The 18,676-nt window shown below is 46.2% G+C and overlaps 1 protein-coding gene across 1 annotated transcript in view; it reads right to left on the bottom strand.

The window, feature by feature from the left end:
• Positions 1 to 18,371, bottom strand: part of LOC144129216 (putative ATP-dependent RNA helicase DDX43) — a 57,328-nt gene extending 38,957 nt beyond the window's left edge. The window contains 6 exon segments of the mRNA XM_077663202.1: positions 7,566 to 7,647; positions 9,022 to 9,120; positions 11,486 to 11,686; positions 13,155 to 13,225; positions 14,338 to 14,515; positions 18,353 to 18,371. Coding sequence (XP_077519328.1) covers positions 7,566 to 7,647; positions 9,022 to 9,120; positions 11,486 to 11,686; positions 13,155 to 13,225; positions 14,338 to 14,515; positions 18,353 to 18,371 — 650 coding nt within the window.
• Positions 18,372 to 18,676: the final 305 nt, after the last annotated feature.

Raw genomic sequence — 18,676 nt, 5'->3', positions numbered from 1 at the left:
GCCTCCGCGATTGGCTCCGGCGGAGCGCGCGCACTCTATCGAGGAGGCCATGCCTGGCTCTTTTTTCAGTTGTCTCGTCTCCGCCACCAGTGAGGAGGCGCTGCCCTCACTAACAACAGGTTTTCCCTCTTTCCCGAGGAGGCATGGCTTACAAACGTCGCTGCTCACCCCTGTGCCGCGCATTGTGGAAACGGAGATGCGAGTGTCTTTAAGGAAAGCGCAGCTCCCAGGGGCTCGGCACAGCATTCGAATTATTTAATGGCAGGCAAAACTGGAGTTAGATATACTACACAACTGTCCTATACTTTCACATAGTATTTTCAAGGAGAAAATCTTTGTGTTCGATATAGCCAACTTGAAATATGCGGGTTCGACAGTAGTCGGATACAACTCAAGAATGAAGTGGCTTTTCCCTAAAGGACCTCTTTCTAGCCAACGGTGTCGACAGATCCCCACAGCCCTGTTAGAGTGACAATTCAGACAATGCAGGGAGTGGCAGACTAAAGGGTATACAGTAAAATCTCGGAATTTCGAACTTGACGGGGACCGGAAATTTGTTCGAATTAAGCGAAGTTCGAATTATTGAATGGGCGCTTGAGTCACATTTACTCATTATCGCAAGCTAGGCGCTACTACGCAGTTGTGGCAGGTATATTCTGAGAATTTAATTCATCCAGTCCTAGTGGCAAATGAAATAAATTTATCAGCCAGGTATGCGCCAAAAACAAGTACTGGAATGCATTTGTGTGAGCAGCTAGCTTTAGTGCTGGAATATAGGACACTATTTATGCTCCAAAACATGCTTATTTACGGGGAAGGGTTGCCAAAATTAAAACTAATCGGCGAAGTGCATTTGCTTGTGTTTCTTCTGCCAAGACTCCATCAGCATCATCTGAAGCCTGCCCAAAGCTCCTGCGCAACATCAAAGTTCTCATTGACAGAGAAGTGGCCTGCTGCAACATTGAGTGCCGATGCTACTTCATGTGCACTTGGCGGTGGCACAGTCTTGTCACTGCCGTCGGGCTCATTACTGTCAGCTGTTCTCACCGCACTTGAGCCCTGCGACGTCTGCTGGGAGCATGCAGCCTCAATTATACTGGCGTAACTCAAGGGTTCCAACGTCTCCACGCTGCTCTTTACGTAGCTCGCACTCGCGGCACCAACAAAAGCCGTCATAGCCCGAACTGCCATACTACATTGTTTGCACCATGTGATCGCGACCCAGCAACCACGGCACAACGAAACCCTGGAAACCCTGGATGCACTGAAGCATCAGCGGCACGGGCAAGTGCTCCGGCAGCGAAAACCTTCTATGGCATGCGCCGGAACGCGGCTCTGTGAGCCTCATGCACTCGGCTTTACTTCTTTTCCATTGTTTTACATCTCTGATAAATTTGGAGCGTGTTTGACTCCTTATGGGTCATCTTCTATCTACGAGGAGCGGTGTCAGCCAGTGGCTCCAAGTTCGAATTAACCGTAGCGGATGCCGACTTGTTCGAATTATCAGTTTTCCCCTACTGAAATACACAGGGCTGTGCCAGGACCCGCGCATTAGTTCGAATTAACCGAGTTCGAATTAACAAGCTTTTACTGTAGTCCCCTCCTTGCATTGTCACGCTAGCAGGGTCATGCGAATTGGCCAACGCCACTGTCTAGAAGGGAATCCTTTGACGGGAAACAGTCGCTTCGTTCTTGAGTTGCAACAGACTATAGTGAGAAAACAACAGTAAAAACTATAAACATACAGTAAAACCTTCATCCCGGATAATTCGAAGGTTTTCTGCAGTCCCGTATTGTCCAATGTAAATTTGGCCAGATAATTCAAACAGGCGGCCTGCGCCAGCCCGGTTAATTCGAAAATTTGGGTTGCTATGCGGCAATGCCTGATCCATGTTTCGCCGCAGAACCGGTGAAACGATGGCCCTATGGAGCCATGAGGCAAAGCTACATAGCGATGGCGATGATTTATAGGTGAAGCGCCTCAGCCGGAGCACTCTCGGCACAAAAATCGGTCCACAGTGCACCCCGCGGACCGCCGAAACGCTCGCTTGCAGAGAAGACGTGCTTCACTGCAACGCGGCGGGCATACCAGTTTTTATCACGTGATCTCGCCCCAACTCCATCCCACGGCGTGCTTCATTCTCTCTTCGCAGAGCGTCAGCAGGAGCACGTGTTTCGTACCACGACCGCTCTTCCCCCATGCCTCCGACGCTGCAAGCAGTACGCCGCCACCACTGCCATGCAGGTCTCGCCTATGCCATTTCTTTGTGTTGTGCGCGGCGGTTAGGGGATGGCTACAGTGCCGTTGTTATTTTTGGGCTGTAAAGAAGTGCTAGCTTTGTGACCATACCGAAATGCCGAACGAAATGCCGAAGTACAAGACTTTAACGCTGGAACAGAATTTCTGCTTGATCCAAAAAAAAAAGGCAAGAATGCTTGTTCCAAGACTGAGTTGGCTAAAAGGCATGGCGTGCCCCTTTCGACGTTCTCCACAATATTGCGCAACAAGTCGAAGATACTAGATGCCTACGGCAAGACATTCTTCGAAGCAGTCACGAGTGCGGGCTCCCACTTATCAAGATGTGGAATCTGCTCTGCTTCGCTGGCTGCAGAAAGCAAACGCAGCCGACCTTCCCGTTAATGGAACACAACTACAGAAGAAGGCCAACGACCTAGCTCTATAACTTAGGCACAAAGAATTCAACTGCAGTAACGGATGGCTTTGCCGTTTTAAAGAACCTAATAATCTGACATTTCTGACCGTCTGTGGTGAGAGCGGCAGCGCTAACGAGAGCATTGTTGGGGATTGGAAAAAGCACACTTTGGCGCCTCTGCTTAGCGAGTACGGTGCAGACGACGTTTAGAACCTTGACGAGGCTGTGCTTTTTTATAAGATGCTGCCAACAAAAACATTCACAGTGAAGAACGCGGCAATCGAGGGTAGAAAATAGGCCAAGGACAGGATTACTGTGCTGTCTGGTGCGAACATGTGCGGTAAACACAAGCTGCCGCTACTGGTTGTCGGGAAGACGGGGAAGCCTCGCTGCTTCAAAAATGTGCGGCTGTTGCCAAAGGATGAACTCGTCTACAGGCACAATAAGAAAGCCTGGCTGACAGGAGCAATATTCTAGGAGTACGTGCGGCAACTTGACCACACGTTCGCGGCCACAGGCAGTAATGTCCTATTTGTCATCGACAACTAGCCGGAACATGGTGACATCCCAAATCTCCAGGCCATCAGAATGGTATTTTTTACCTTCGAACACCACTTTGATCTCACAGCCGATGGACCAAGGCATCAAGCACCACACGAGGAGGATTTCTCAGCACCACCTGCTCAAGCGCATGCTCGTTTGCTATGACAATGGCAAGGAGTACTCCATCTACCTCCTCGGAGCCATATGCCTCATGGTGCACGCTTGGAAACAAGTGGAGCCCACATTGATCAGGCAGTGTTTTGAACCCACAGGTTTTCCAGTCAAAGCACTGTTGATGCCGATGCAGACTACCCATGTATGCTTGATGAAGAAGGAGCAGAGCATTGCGACCGCATCAAAGCACTCTGCGCAGAGGAGTGTGAGTCCAACGAAGTCGGCTTCGCTGAGTATCTGAACTTTGAGAGTAATGAGCACACAGGCTACTCGGACTTTGAGAGTGAAATTACGGCTGTTGCGAACATGCATGATGACAGCGACGATAGCGACGATGAGCCTCACAAAGCACCTGCTCTCGGTGAAGTTATAGGATCGCTGAATGTTATCCGCAGTTTCTGTTGAGTGCCACGGTGGAAGTTCTGAAATGTTTCACCTAGTTGACCAGCTCGAGATAAAGACCTTTGGAGCCGCAAACTACCGGATGCGGCAAACCAGCATCCCTGATTACTTTCAGTAATTCAAAATGTGGAGAATAAAGGTAGCGCGTTCCTGCAACAAATTTTTTTGCCTGAGTCATGTTCCTTGGTGTGATTCGAAAACCCGCTTAATTCACATTTCTCGCGGTCCCAATGACTTCTAATTAACGAGGTTTTACTGCAACTGCGGAGTGTCCTGTTCAGCTAGCTACTTACTTACTATGAAGTTATAAAAGAAACAAGCATGCATCAGGAAAAAGACAAGAAGTTGGTTGATCCTTAGCCACTGTTCATTGAAATCAACGCTATCTATTGGCGGCTTGCCTTCGTCGTTCTTGGCACACCGCGAGACTAAAAGCAGCTTACAAAGCCATGCTTTCTACAAAGGATGGTATAAAAGAGGGATTGGTTAGATTCTTTAGTGCGAAAGCATTACTTCACTAGTAATCCAGAAAAAGTGATATTCGTCTGAAGCCTCTCAGATACTTGCAAAATTAATGGTTGCCGCAACTGGGTTTCGAACCCCCGGCGGCGTGAACAGATCAGCTTTGCTGGCCACTGCATAAGGGTTCTATGCTATCACCGCAACTGATCACGCCTCATGTTAAACTGCCACACTTTCGCACTGTGTATTGCACATCATCTTCATAAACTTCAATCCATGCACAAAAAGCTCTACTAGCCTCCTTCCCCGCAAAATTCACAGATAGACGTGACGACTCTGAGACAGTAGCAAAAGGAAATGAAACGTGCATAACTGGCTCCCTTAGTCAGTGGACACCTCATTCGCGCTTTGAGCTATATGGCAGTAGTGACAGAGATACAGCTGCATGCATTGACAGGTAAGAGACCCTAAAGCGAATCACGTTGGCATTGACAACACTGCTGCAGAAACGTGGCACTTGGGCAATAGCTTGCAGCTGTTCTTTGGTTATACTTGCAATGAGTAATGTACAGTAGCCGATGAGTAATTTCGACTCCAATAATTCGGACTTGTAGGATATTTCCGACCTCGATGAGGCACCATCAGTCACCCCATAGAAGCGCATACATATTCGCGACGGATATATCGGACTTAAAAAGTCCGAAAGTCCGATTTTTCGGACTAATTTCAGTCGCCTGCGGACAAAAATCGGTGATCTTATCGGCTTTTCACCGGCACAAAAGGCGCTATCTTGGATTGAGGTGGATTTATGCTGCAGTTGGGTTGGCTTCACACACTTTCGGTAACTCATCGTTGCCAGTATAGGTCCCTGCGATCTCCGACACTTCGAGGTGGCAGCCAGATTGTCATCGCCGCCAACTTGCTTTTGTCGCGGGCAGTTATCGCTTGTCCCATGCGTTGAAAATTGGTTGTTGGGGAAGGAAATTGTGCAGGACCCATCTCACATCTCGGTGGGAAGGGATAAAGAAGGGACTGAGAGAATAAAGGAAGAGGTGCCAGAATGGTGGGCTTCCGAATAATTTACACCACCTGGGGATCTTTAATGTGCACTGACATCCCACAGCACACGGGCGCCTCTGCGTTTCGCCTCGATCGAAACGCGGCCACCACGGCTGGGTTCCGACCCGGGTATTACGGATCAGTAGCCGAGCGTCCTAACCACTGAGCCACCGCGGCAGGTCTCATACGTTCGCCATTTGCCGTTTCATCACTTCGGTTTTTCTGACCGCGTTGACCGAGTGGCGCTCAGTCTTCACGAAGTTACATCTGTTCGCCGTTTTGTGATTGCGTCCAGCGGTTCCGCCGCTTTGAAAGAAAAGTGCCCTATCTTTGCGTATGTTCAACGAGCGGTGTGGTGCACACTCGGTTTGTGGACAACATGGCCCTGCAGGGTCCGTCAAACCGTGGGAAGTATTCCAACTAAATGCGGTGACCTTGCTGTGTAGCGTGTACAGTGAAAGCACAACCTTGGCGCAAATACAGGTGCAAATCGTCGCCAGCAAGAGAAATTGGCTGCAAGGTAAAATCAGCGACATTTTTAAGTCGATTTCGTCTCAATAAAGTGATTTTTTTGTACTTCACAGATTTTTTTGGACTTCGATTATTCGGACCATTTTTCGGGTTCCTTCGAGTCCGAAAATTCGGTCGGCAACTGTAGTTGAATGTACACCTTAATCGTACTTTGAGGTATGTGGGAGTGGTGTCCGGATTAAAAAAAATGCTTTCGCACAATATTCCATGCTTAACAATGCTATACAACCGGCTAAAATATTTAATCCACAGATTATTTCGATTGAAGCGAAACAGCGTGATGTAGATGCTGCAAGAAACTCCAGGCGGCATTTAAAAAGCAGTCAAAATTAAGAAGTAAGAAAACAAGGAAACTGAGAACATGCCTGCTGCATTCTACAGGCTTCAATTTCACTTCATGCTTGCGCATGAAGTAGGTTACGCCATCAGTGTTCAATATTTTTGCCAGGCCTTTTACACAGCTCAAACCACTTTCTTCCAGCCAATATTCTTCACAAGTGACATCATCATTTGGAGTCAAAACCCAGTCTCAGTAACGGTTTCCTCCTTATTGATCGTTTTAAATACTTGTACTTTGTTATTTTCAGAAACTTATTTGTACCGGAGTGAGGCAATTCTGAGGAATGTGATGAGATTATCAAAACTAACTTTTTATCTGCAGGGCCTTGTAGGTCTGGAGATCATTCACATACGCAGAATGACTTAAACACACTGTTATTTCTAAGTTGGCCGGAGCAGCAGTTGGTAGAGAGGACGCAGCAGCAAAGAGGGAGGGCGCACTGATAAGGCGAAGTATGCGCACATATGCACACCACGCTGTTTTCACGGCAGTTGCTTTAGTCCTACACAGTCCTTGTCTACTCGAACCTAGGAACTGCATTTTTAAGGTACAGACGACAGGAAAAACACAGATGACTAACACACTTTGGGGTCAGCCCACGCATCTGCACCCCGTACAGCCCTGCCAAAGCGGCGTTTGCTACAGCAGCGTAGTTTCGTTTACATGCCTTCGGTCATTTGTGCTCACACATCAGCAGTGATGGAACTGCACCCAAGGCTGCAACAAGATCCACGCCTCCCGCAAGTGTGCTCGGCATTGGCGTAGGTGCAACATGCCTCAAGCTGATGAGCACGGTGGCTGCCATGTGCTGATGCAGTCTAGAGTTCTCTTTGGCTCCGTCACCATTCCGCACGCGCCAAATTTTTACTCTCAGAATGTCGGCACGGAGCGAACCCCCATCATGAATGACATTCGCGACACAGCATGAAGAAAAGTTGGCAGAGTTGCGACGTAACAGCACAGTTTCTATTGCATGGATTTGTATGAGAGCTCGGACGGTACTGGCTCACGAAAATGTAGCAGCCAGGAAAATGCAGCACCCGGGAACCCTAGCAGAGGGTTCTACAGTATTACAGCCTTCCAAGGCAGTCAACAAACACAGAGCTAACCTCATTTTACTTACTACTGTCATCTGCTACACTCCTTTTCATCCTTTTCTTCAGAACAGTGAAAAACTGAGTCAGGCTCAGCATGTTACCCTTTCAATAGCAGACTCTGAACGCTGTCATAACAAGAGGTTCTACCAAGTTCAAATATGCCATGTGTGAGAATTTTAGGTACTGTGCTATTCTCATTTCTTGCTCTAATTCTCATGCGAGTTCAGTAATGAGAGAGAAGAACAAAGGTCCAGCACACACACACAGAGAAATTAAGTTTCAGCCTTGCTAACATGAACTCACCGGAACGCTTCCACTTGTGCTCGAGACATACAAGCAATGTTTGGATCTTCAGAATAGAGATTCTTGATGACGGGCGCAAAAGCTGCAAGGAGGTAAAAACAGAATGTGTAACATAATAAACAAAGCATTTCTTTGAAACAGGTCAGCGCCTTCCTAGGGCCACGTTAAAAGGCTGTGCAAGATTCTCAGAGCTGAGGTCTCGTGTCAAATCAGACTGTTCCAGGACTGGCTACGCGTGGCATGCTGTAGCCAATAGCCGGAATGGCTTGCTACACGTATTGTACCACTCCCTCAAGTCTCAAGCCGGCCAAATGATTGAGGTGAATTGGTCCGTTATTCTTAAACACCTTCTCAGGAATGGTGAAAGACGCCAGAGCGTATTCAGGAAACCTGTGCTATTGGTTGGGGACGTCTCCATTCCTGAGAAATTTGAGGAAGTTCTAAGAAAAGGGCCAAAATATGTCCTTGACCCTCATGTGCCTCCACACGACCTGCTCGCCACTAATAGGAACATTACCCAAAAAGTGAATGGTGAAGACAGTGAGAGGTGTCTGCTTGAGGGTGTTGACTTCCTCACGAGGTGTGCCTGAGGGGGTGCTAACCGTCGTGCATGCCGTGTTCTAGATGAAACTGTTAATTATTTCAAGGAAAAACAAATCTTTTTACTACTAGCTGACAAATATTGGGGATTCATCGTCATGAAACAAGAAGCCTACAAAGAAAAGGCGCTGCAAGCTTTGGAAAAGAACTTTACACGTTTGAGGAAAAGCGACGTACGTGTTAAAACGAAATTCATGAATTTTTGCAAAGACCTCAAGCTGGTTTCTTTAGCTAATGATATTAATAAATGCAGAGGCAACTGCCTGAACGTCTTCTTCACGGCTAAGACTCACAAACCTGAAATACCCTTCAGAACAATCATCAGCGAAAGTGGCTCATGGCAGCAACGTGTTAGCTGGTTCCTTTTAAAGAAGCTCGCGTAGTGCTCATCTCTGTCGTGTCGTCGTTCTCTCGCCATGCGTTTCTTTTTTTAGTGCTGACCTGTTTCAAAGAAATGCTTAACCAACTAGCCCAGCACCAAGTTTTACTAATCAACAAAGGTTTCAGCTTTTCTACAAACATGCAAACACACTCAATATATAGTTTGAAAAAGTTTTGAAGATCTTCCAGCCTTTAAATCAAGTTTCCAATAAGGAAAGCCCAGCAAGACGTTAGTGCACTGCGAATTTCTGATGAGCCTGAGATACTGCCACATCCCTCGAGATGTATCTCAAGAAAAATTCCATTCTAAGATAAAAAAATTCTACTTTTTCAAAAATAGGTATTCACCGACAACAGCCCAAAGTTCTTTTCAGTTCGTAAGATTCGAAGGAAAAAGCTGCAAACTTGCAAGCAAGAAGGCCTCCATTTTTTCCGAAAAAGAAGGAAACAGCAGCTCCAAAGAAGCTGCACTCACCTGCCGAGTGCATTTCCCGCTCTTTGTCGCTCTTGGCTATCAACCTCTCCCAGTCAATTAAAGGTCTTGGTTGGTCCTCGCTCGAGTCTGCCTCTCTTGCTGTAGCATGCTGCAGAGCAAGAGTCTTTACGCACCACAGTGAAAAAAATAGCTAACATGAGAATAATTGACCACACATTCAGTGGTGCAATTTACCAGCTTTGTTCAGAAGCAACTTTAAAACATAGATGGCAGCAGCACCTAATGCCTCACCAGCAGAAGCTACAAACTGGTGTAAATAAAAATTCAAACACAAAACTAAATAACACTAGCATATTAAAACAATAATTTATTTCTGATGTGTTTGTATCTAATGTCTAAAATTAAGGCACACTTACTGGTACAGCCCTCATAAAAGTACACAGCCCAAGGGATTTGCTTCCAAGCTGTTTAGGATGGCTTGCTACCACATCTAGAAGTCCAAAGCTTGGGAGGACTGAGGACGCGAAGCCTGTCTCCTTACAAGAGATTACGGCCAGTGATAATGCATTACAAGGCACGCTGCAGGCCTTGCGAGCAAACCTTTCGACGGGGCTGTACCTCCATGCATGATGTCATATGCAAACATTTCTTCATGAAAACTGACTTTCACTGATGCAAAAAAGAATAAATACAAACTTCCGCTGCAGAGAAGAGCACATAGAAGGCAAATCGGTATGTACGGTGTGCTTCAAAAGTTCTGTCCACTACGCACGCTAGCAATAAAAATGGATTAAAAAGTAATTTGTTAAAACTTGTGGTGTTCCCGAAATGTTTGGACACCTTAAAACAAGCAAAGAACAGAGTCCATCTTATAGATAAAGGGTCCGAAATTGAAGTTAATACGTATCTACACACCACAACTCTTTTCAGTGCATCTTGATGATCTTAAAGGCGGATCCCGCCATGATATTTTAGTTTTATATAGCTTTGCCGACTGAAAACAAATGTGGCAAGAAACTGAAAAAAACTAACAGCTGCAATAACTTGCATTTCCCTGAATTCCCGCTAGATGAAACAAGCGTGCCCACTGCTTGGAAATGCTCTCCTAAAAAAACCCACCAAATATAGCCAAGTTTTCAGACTTAAAATTAAAGAAAAGGTGTTATCACTGCACCAGCAGTTCAAATCCAACGACACCACCATTCGTGAAGAATACTAACTAGCAATCATTCTCTTTTGCTACAAACACCCCAGGACTCGAATCGCCTTCCCTTTGGCAATGTACCAGTCTATGATAATGCGTGATTAAAAAATGCCTTAGCAAAAGCGGCATGATCAGGAGTTGCCATCTTTTCCCTTCTTTTACGCGATGCCCTAATGTTTGTTCTTCACCCACCGCCCTACATAATGCTTCATTCCTGAGGGTAAATAAATTAATAAGTCAATACTGCACAGAGGTGTAAGGTAGCACAATATAAGCAACCAGCTCATTAAGATGACTCAAGGCCTGATCTGACCTCCAGGCAGAACTACTAAGTAAGAGATGTAGCATGAGGTTCTCCAACTGAACAAGGTGCAAACTAGCCCTAATTAATTTCTGGTGGTGATGAATTTTAACAGTGATAAACATATTATTATTTGCGCAGGAGCTATAGCCCGAAGGGGAATGAGCCCCAGAAGACTGCCGAGCAGCATAAACCAGCAGTCTCGATTAAATGACTAGCAGCACACTTCGTCACTAAGATCCAGACCCAGCACAAAGTTTTCACATCGCCCAAAATCCACAAAACATTGGCAAATATGGCGACCCACACATGTCCAGTAGAAAATCGATGCATGGCACAAGTCTACAGAACGGGAGCATAACACATGCATAAAAAAACGTGCTAAATTTTAAATACACGGCTTCCCCCAGACACAAAGCAAGGGTGAGTGGTCTTGGCAACCCATGCAAAGGGACCGGAAACTCTCGACAACTACACACATGATCATACAGTCGGCGGGTCATGTAAACATTTCTTGTGCTCCCAATTCTTTTAGGTGGTTTAAAAGATGAACCATTGATATGCAGTCACCTCAAATGGTCTAGAAAGAGACTCGTGCTTGTAAAAAATTAAATGGAACAAGGCGCAAGCAAATGAGAAGGATCACACAGTGCTTGCTAGCCGTGCAGCCTCTCTGTTTGAGCAAGGTGTCAACAGCCGCCTCAAAACTGCAAACCAGAATTTCCCCAGCCAAACTCTCCCACATCCTGCCAATGACAGTTGTCTTGCCACTACGGGGCCCATTTATGGCTGAATCTCAGAGGGGTCAGCCCTATTTTCACATTGCATGTCAAGCATTCAGAGTCAAAAAATGGGATTTCACATGTTCTTCCCAACAGAAATTTCTCGCTTCAAGGCAAAGATACCCCCTTGTCAAATCAACCACTGGTGATACAACTGGTACTCATCTTACTGTCACTGAAACTCATTTTTAAACTTAGTAAAGTGAGAAAAAGAGCACTGCTACATACTTCATGTTTCTGGTGGATAGATGAGCTCCTTGATGAGCTGCTGTGCCTTGTGACGGGCTTCATCAGGCCTCGAAAATGCTATTTTGGCTTCATAGAAGCTATTGTAGCTGCCATCACCTTCGTCCCTCAAGACCCTGATGCGTGCACCGCTAGAATCCTGAAGCTGCCTTATCTTGGAGCCACCTTTGCCTGTAGTCAGATGCAACAGAGTGTTCACCTCGAGCAAACGCCACACACATTCCCCTCTCTGCTAGACACTCGGTTATTGTGATCCAGCTCTACTGGCAACAATTTGTAGTCATTGTTTACATTTCTAGATGAATTAGCTCAGAAAATAGTGGAATTAAGCCAATAACTTCTTGATGTCAAGGAAGGCAGGAGAAAATATTTGTTACTTTTTTATCTTTTACTAGCGAGAAAACACAAGTGCTCATTATAGACAAGACAAAATTTAACAAACTAGAAGAAAGGACATGCCACTGCCAGAGCCAGCAAAATTGCTTGCTTCTTTCATAGACATGCTAACAAGCCATTTATTTACCCATTCTTCTATACTAATCAGTTCAGAACAGTCATTTGAGAAGCTGTAGTTGATTATAGTAGGATGCAAGTAGAAAAGGCAGCAGCAAACACCCCTCAAAGGAGGCCATCCACCTCATGGCGTCGACAGGTTGTCATGATAATCTATTTTCACGAAGGCACTTGCCAGTCACCTGCGATTTCACAGTATACCCATGAATATCTTTTAATGGCAATGCAGCAGAGGCTATAGGCAGGAAAGTGAAGGCAACAGTCATTTGTCCCCATGCTATGGAGAGCAGGCTGACTCTCATTTGACCTAACCATGCTAAATTGACAGTCATTTTTTTTCTCCCTTCGCATGTTCTTTGCCTTTTGGTTTTACACTAGTTTTGAAGCACTGAGTTGTAACGCACAGGTTCTGTGATCAGAATAGGTGGCAATATTTAAGAGGATGTTTGTGACGATGATGACTTTTCATGGCGCAAGGGCATCTGTAGCCAAAGAGCGCCATGGCACAAGATGTTTTTGTCCACTCAACGTGGGGTCGAAGACCCATTTCCTAAGCATTTCACGCCAATGAAGCGGAGTGAAAGGCCAGGAAAAAACTTGTACCCACTGTATCGCCGGTGGGTACCCGACAGCACTGGGAATTGAACACCCCACTTCCCACATGCAAGACAGATGCACAATCCACTAAGCCATCCCTGAGGTAAAATGACGTTTGTCAGTTGAAACAAAATGAAGCCAGTTGAAAGTGAGTGCCAGTGTTTGATCCCTTACCGCTCTGCTTTGTCTTTCTGTGGTGAAAACAATGCATATAAAACCAAAGTCATAGAAAAACCCTTCTTTAGTGCAACTGCTACTTTTTGCTGAATTCTGCATATTCATAATTGTCAAAAGAGCTACAACTGGGGCTAGTTGGAAATGCATCCTTGAAGGTATTGATGAGCGCTACCAAAATACGGAAAGGGATTGTTGATAGCAAGAGCAAAACTGCGAAAAAATATCTTTGAAAATCTTCATCTCTTTGTTAGCATGCCTTTGGCCAAAAGAAACAGACAATTATGCTCGACAACCACACCGAAGTGTAATGCTGAAAATCTGCTCAACATTGACATTAGCAGCATGAACTCACCAATAATATTGCCAATATCTTTGGGCGGCACGACCATCACCTCCGTATTTGCATTTGCATCGGTCCCATTCCTTCAATTTGCTTCACCCTCCGACCGCTAACCACGGCCTTCTGAGGCAAATCGGCCACGGCCCCTGCTAGGTACTCTAAGTACGGAACAAGAAGAAAATAGAAAAGAATAAAAGCCGTTATTCATTCCTCCCCTGTCTCTTAGCAACGGGGGGCACATTAATTTCCAAACCCCTGCCAATGAATTATCCCAGCAGATTTGTTGTGCAAAAAACTCAAATAACAGAGTATTTTACATGTACTCACTCAACGAACAGCTAATACTGCTTAACATTACTGCACAAGATACTCAGCCACACACAAGGAACACAAACCAGGTGGCCACAGCGCCTGGTTAGTGCTCCGTGTGAGAAGCTAGGCCTCTCAGGTTGTTACATTAATTACACTGTCATCAAAGCTTGCCCAACTTACTACACTAACAAAACTAATATTGGCCACTGATGACATGCGTCAAAGTCAAAAAAATAATTTACCGCAACATTACTGACAAAAAGCCTGAACAAGATAAACAGAAAAAAGGCAGACTGTGCACATGTTGCCAGTCCCACTTTTCTCCTTCATGGCTACTTTACAACCACACCACGCCTCAGCAACATCAAACTACTACATTGTAGCAGGAAAATCTGACACGCAAGTTGGTCAATTATTTCACGAAAACAAAGCATAAAAGCCAATCCCTAGGAAAGACATTAGCATTGATGAGCGAGTGCCTTGCACTGATCATTTGCAAACTAGCACGACAAAATTACGGTCGCGTTCACATGTGACAATGGAACTGCGGGTCAGTTGCACAGGTCATGTGGCATTGCATTAGGACAAAACAAAGGGCGACCATACAGCGTTGGAAATCTGCGCTTTGTCGAAGTAAACTACTTTCACTGAATTATAACGGTGTGATACGCAACATGTAAAAAATGAGTAACACGGCACATTCGGTACTTGACGAAATACAGGCGTTGCAAGCGCGTGAAGGCATAACACTGAACACTGAATGAGTAAGCACACTCGAACTGCGAATGTTTCTGGAAAACATGACGTGTTTAACTAAGCTAAGTTTAGTGCATCCGCGACCGTAAGCAAGCATGAGGTACCAAATTCGCCACAAAGAAACTACCTGTCTCGCCTATCGCCACCTCCAGAGCGGTTGCTTCGGCCACCAAAGCGCGGAGCTTCATAGGCCTGCTGTGGCGGTGGGGGAACGTATTCCTCCTCAATCCAGATTCGCTCTTCGAACTGCACTGGAGCTGGGTCGACCGTCCGAGACATGACAAGCGGGGCTGGTTCGATATCACCTGAAACACATCAGAGACACGATGAGCATGTTCAACGCGAAGCTTTCAATAGGTGAATACTAACCAACAAGAATCTAAATAGAACGTACTCTCAGCCTTGCGCAAGAGAACAAAGCCGTGCCTTTGTGCACACTGCTACTTGACGAAGGGACACGCGACGCGTACACGCAAAACAGAACATGAAAAGCTCGTGCGGCGAACTGTCACATGGCACGAAGCGTGATAGCGCATGCCACAAACGAACGCTATTCAAATGACACTCAAAACAAGATGTTCAACTCACAGTTTGCTTAACCACTGGTGATGAGGCAAGGCAGACACTTTCCGCTACCTTTCGAACTGGATCAATCGAACCTGATTTGCACGCGCACCACAGAACCACCACCGTCTCACAACCTGACACGAACTCCCCGCACATACAGCACGCGAAAGTGGTATGTGCGTCGTTTAGGGGTAGCGGGTTAGCCACGCAGAGCTCGTTGATTGGTAGACAGAGCCGACAAGAGTTACCTTTATTATGACGTCAAAACGACGTCAATACACTGAAGTTGAGCGGCGGTGGCGCGCGCAAAGAGCTAACACCTAGGGTGCCTCGATGGGCGCCGCTCTCAACCAAGATCTACTGAACTAACGACCTAAAAATTTGGCACTGCTCCAACGCGCACCTTCTAGTTCATGCCTTTTGCCGCTAGGGAACGGCAGCTACGGGCGACTTGGCGCTACAAATAACCTGTTGAGCAAGATGGCGCCGGCTTTTTTACTTCAAGGATGTAATAGTTCTGTCATTTGTCTACGTTGTCAGTATTCATCATTCATCCATTGCCTAACAAAGATGCCAGAAAGTCTCACGCCTGGCATGCGCGCAAACGAAATATTCACCGCTAGGATTTGAAGAAATGTCATATTTGCATTGTTCATTACTAGGTTTAAAAATAATAAGACAGGAAAAATGCAGAGGGAGGCAGTGAGAGAAGAGAAATCATTTGTCGAAAGAGAACGATGATGATGATCATAACAGACGAACATGTCAACAGAGCGCCCTCAAAGGCCAAAACGTTAACGAAAGTTGGCGCACGTAGTCCCATAGGGAGCGTATTAAAACCTGAGCTGAACCCGCGAGGCTCCGCCATCTTTCCCCACGGCTGGTGAAGAATACCTAGGTTCGGCTCGGTCGGGGATATTTCTAGCCGTCGCTATTTTTTTGTGCCTGTTGTGTTTTGCTTAATAATAAGCTTCCACAATCGTGCCTAATTATAAACATTTAAACCTTATTTCAACCTTATTTCAACATTTAGTTATTTTTTAGACTATAGTTCAATTAAATTTACCGTCGGCGCGGCGGTAAATGCGTTTACCACGTGCCATGCTCAATTGCCTTGTGAACGCCTTGGCTCATCGCCATTGATCGTAGCTGTTCACCGAACGATCTCCGTGAGCAGATTCTCTCTTACCCGGCTGCTGTTTCCATCGCCAAGATGGAAAACCAAGTTCAAGCAGCGCGGAATGCCTTGCTGCGGGCTCCGCTGAACAAGAGAAGTATCTGTGTCCGGTGTGCAATGCTGCGTTCACATTTTAAAGTGCATGGAGGCGGCACATGCGAAAACAGCACCCTGATGTCGCCGACTCGTTGGTTCCCAATTGTAGTGCTTTGTTTGAATGTGATGTTTGCTGTAATGTTGCGTTTCCCCACCGTGGTGGCCTCTTGCGGCACCACGAACAGGTCCACGGGTTTGTGCCGAGGCGCTTCAGGCTTGAGTTCTCTTCCTTAACAGGTGAAGTATAAACGAGATCTCCATATTGTGCAGGCACCGTTTTCTGTCATGGGGTTGCAGTATAGGAGGTATTCACTGAGGCCGCACTACCAGACGGCGCGTGCGTCGCCGCGGCAAACGCGCCATGCTTGTGGTCGTTTCACGCCTGCTCGCGCAGTGTCACGGTACGCCGTGAGGTAACCGGCCTGAATTGTTAGTGATCCGTAACATCTTTGCACGTTGTTCAATGCGTCAACGTCCACTTTTTTTTGCGGAACGCTTATTGTGCATAAAGTTTGCAGCAGAATTCTGTACCGTGATTTTACCGAGCTGCCTGCCGCGACTCGACAGCAAAAGTGGCCGGCTGCATTGCACGCAAGAACGTACACGACTTGCAGCTTTTAATATCAGTCCATAACAGTCAGCTACTCGTGCAGGACACATCGTGGCTAACACAGCACATGTTTAATCACCCATATTCCAAAAAAGATGCTGCCGAAACTCATATTGCCAGCGGCTGTAGTCCACGAACTGCTGAAGCCTCATTGTTTCAGCAGAAAGGCAAATTGCGTCATAGCTGCTTTATCTTTATTTACGCGACAAAATGGTCGAGCAAATACTATCATGCACTCGCAGCACGAATTGCAGACATAGCGAGAATGTTTTGCAGGTTTGATTGTAGAAACGTAGCGTTGCTTCCAGTGCACAAGACCTGGAATCTATAGGACGGTTCGCAGCAGCGCGATGTGCAGAAATTCCGCTACATTCAGTAGTAACATGTCACTTTCAGCAGACAGATATGACAAGTTAGGCTAGCTAAACGAACAAACACGTTTAACTACTCACCTCTCCAAAAACGGCACTTCGACCGTCGGCACCCTCAGCACAGATCTTCGGCTCGCCCACATGTGAAGCAATTTCACCGTCTCATAGATTTGCATGCTTTAATTCCTTGGCATGTCGGCAAACTTACGCCGTGCACAAGGCGGGCCTCATTATCGGTGAATTTAACGCACGACAGCAGTCCTGTAGTACGTCACACACCATGCCGCCGCCTGCACATTCCTACGGGTCGACGTTTTCATGAAGTGTAACCTTTTTCAGTGTGCCCGCTCTTTTCTGCTTGGCACAGTTCACGGCGTATCCACTAAGTCACCCATTGTTATGGGGCGGACAAGGATGATCTACGGCGAGACGCTAAATACATTCACATTTCACACATCAAAAGCGAGGTAAACGCTGCGGCTGCTGCGCGTGTGACCACCAACATGGCAAATGCCGCGCCGGCCGCTAGTGCCCCTTGCGGATGACATCATGTGAATACCACCTATAGGGAAGCCACACAAGTTGAAATAACGCATCTCGGAAACTTTCTCTACATTTGGATGTTTTGTGATGCTATGCGCTAGTACATATGGGCAGAACTATTGTTCCGCCTGGGTGGAGCTAGGCATTTTGAACAGAATTAGCTGCTCTTGGAGTTAGGTCCAGGAAGAACAACTGCCACTTGAGTTCTGTAACCTAACGTAAACTAATTAAAACAAGCCTTACTGCTTTACATGCGAAGTGCTTAAAAAAACTACTCACCAATATACTGTTGTACTGTTGAGGACAAAATTTTTCAGGACGCGCGACTGATGATTTCGGCTTATAGGTGTGAAGTGTGCTATTGTTTGCCTTATTTCACTAACACACATTATACAATCCAAGGCCTAGTTTCGTCTCCACAAGCGTGATTTCCAACCACTGGCTGATAACAAAGCTATATGCTTTTGATAACAATCGCGTGTCCTGGGCAATTTTGGCCCCGACAGTAAGTGCTGTGCTATTATATGTACAGCCTACTGCGATTTGAAGGTGATCTGTTTAGGCTTTATCAGCTTGGATTAACCGACCTAACACGATATTTTTATTCGAAAGAAGGTTGGAACCACGATATGAACGTAGCTAGCCTAAGCTTTTAATGCAACAGTGTTAATGCTCCCGTTCATCAGAAAATCTCGCGTCTGTGGCGGGTAAATTATTGATTGTGAGAAGTTGCTCAGGAAGGGCAACCCCCACCGATGCACAAGGCCCGCCACCTCACCTGTGACAGCACCTGCCATCGCAGGTCAGTGGCACATCGCTTAACTGCTGCACCACTGTGCCAGGTGTGGTATGAAGTCCACGGATGAATGTGAAGTCAAGAATGATGAATTACGCACATATGGTACACATTAAAGCTATTGCGTCACACTCTTAAGGCGGAGCCTAAGTATGCACTGCAATTTTTCTATATCCTGTAATCACTTTTGTTGCGCACCAAGTGCCCATCATGACAGGAAAAATTTATTGGTTTGTGTTAGGAAAAACAGGTGCGATAACCTTCAAATTTCACTAGTTTCTACAGGTGTTATTGCGATTAAAACAT

The sequence above is a fragment of the Amblyomma americanum genome, chromosome 1 (assembly GCF_052857255.1).
Source record: "Amblyomma americanum isolate KBUSLIRL-KWMA chromosome 1, ASM5285725v1, whole genome shotgun sequence".
Taxonomy (NCBI): domain Eukaryota; kingdom Metazoa; phylum Arthropoda; class Arachnida; order Ixodida; family Ixodidae; genus Amblyomma; species Amblyomma americanum.
This window is presented reverse-complemented; position numbering and strand designations above follow the sequence as displayed.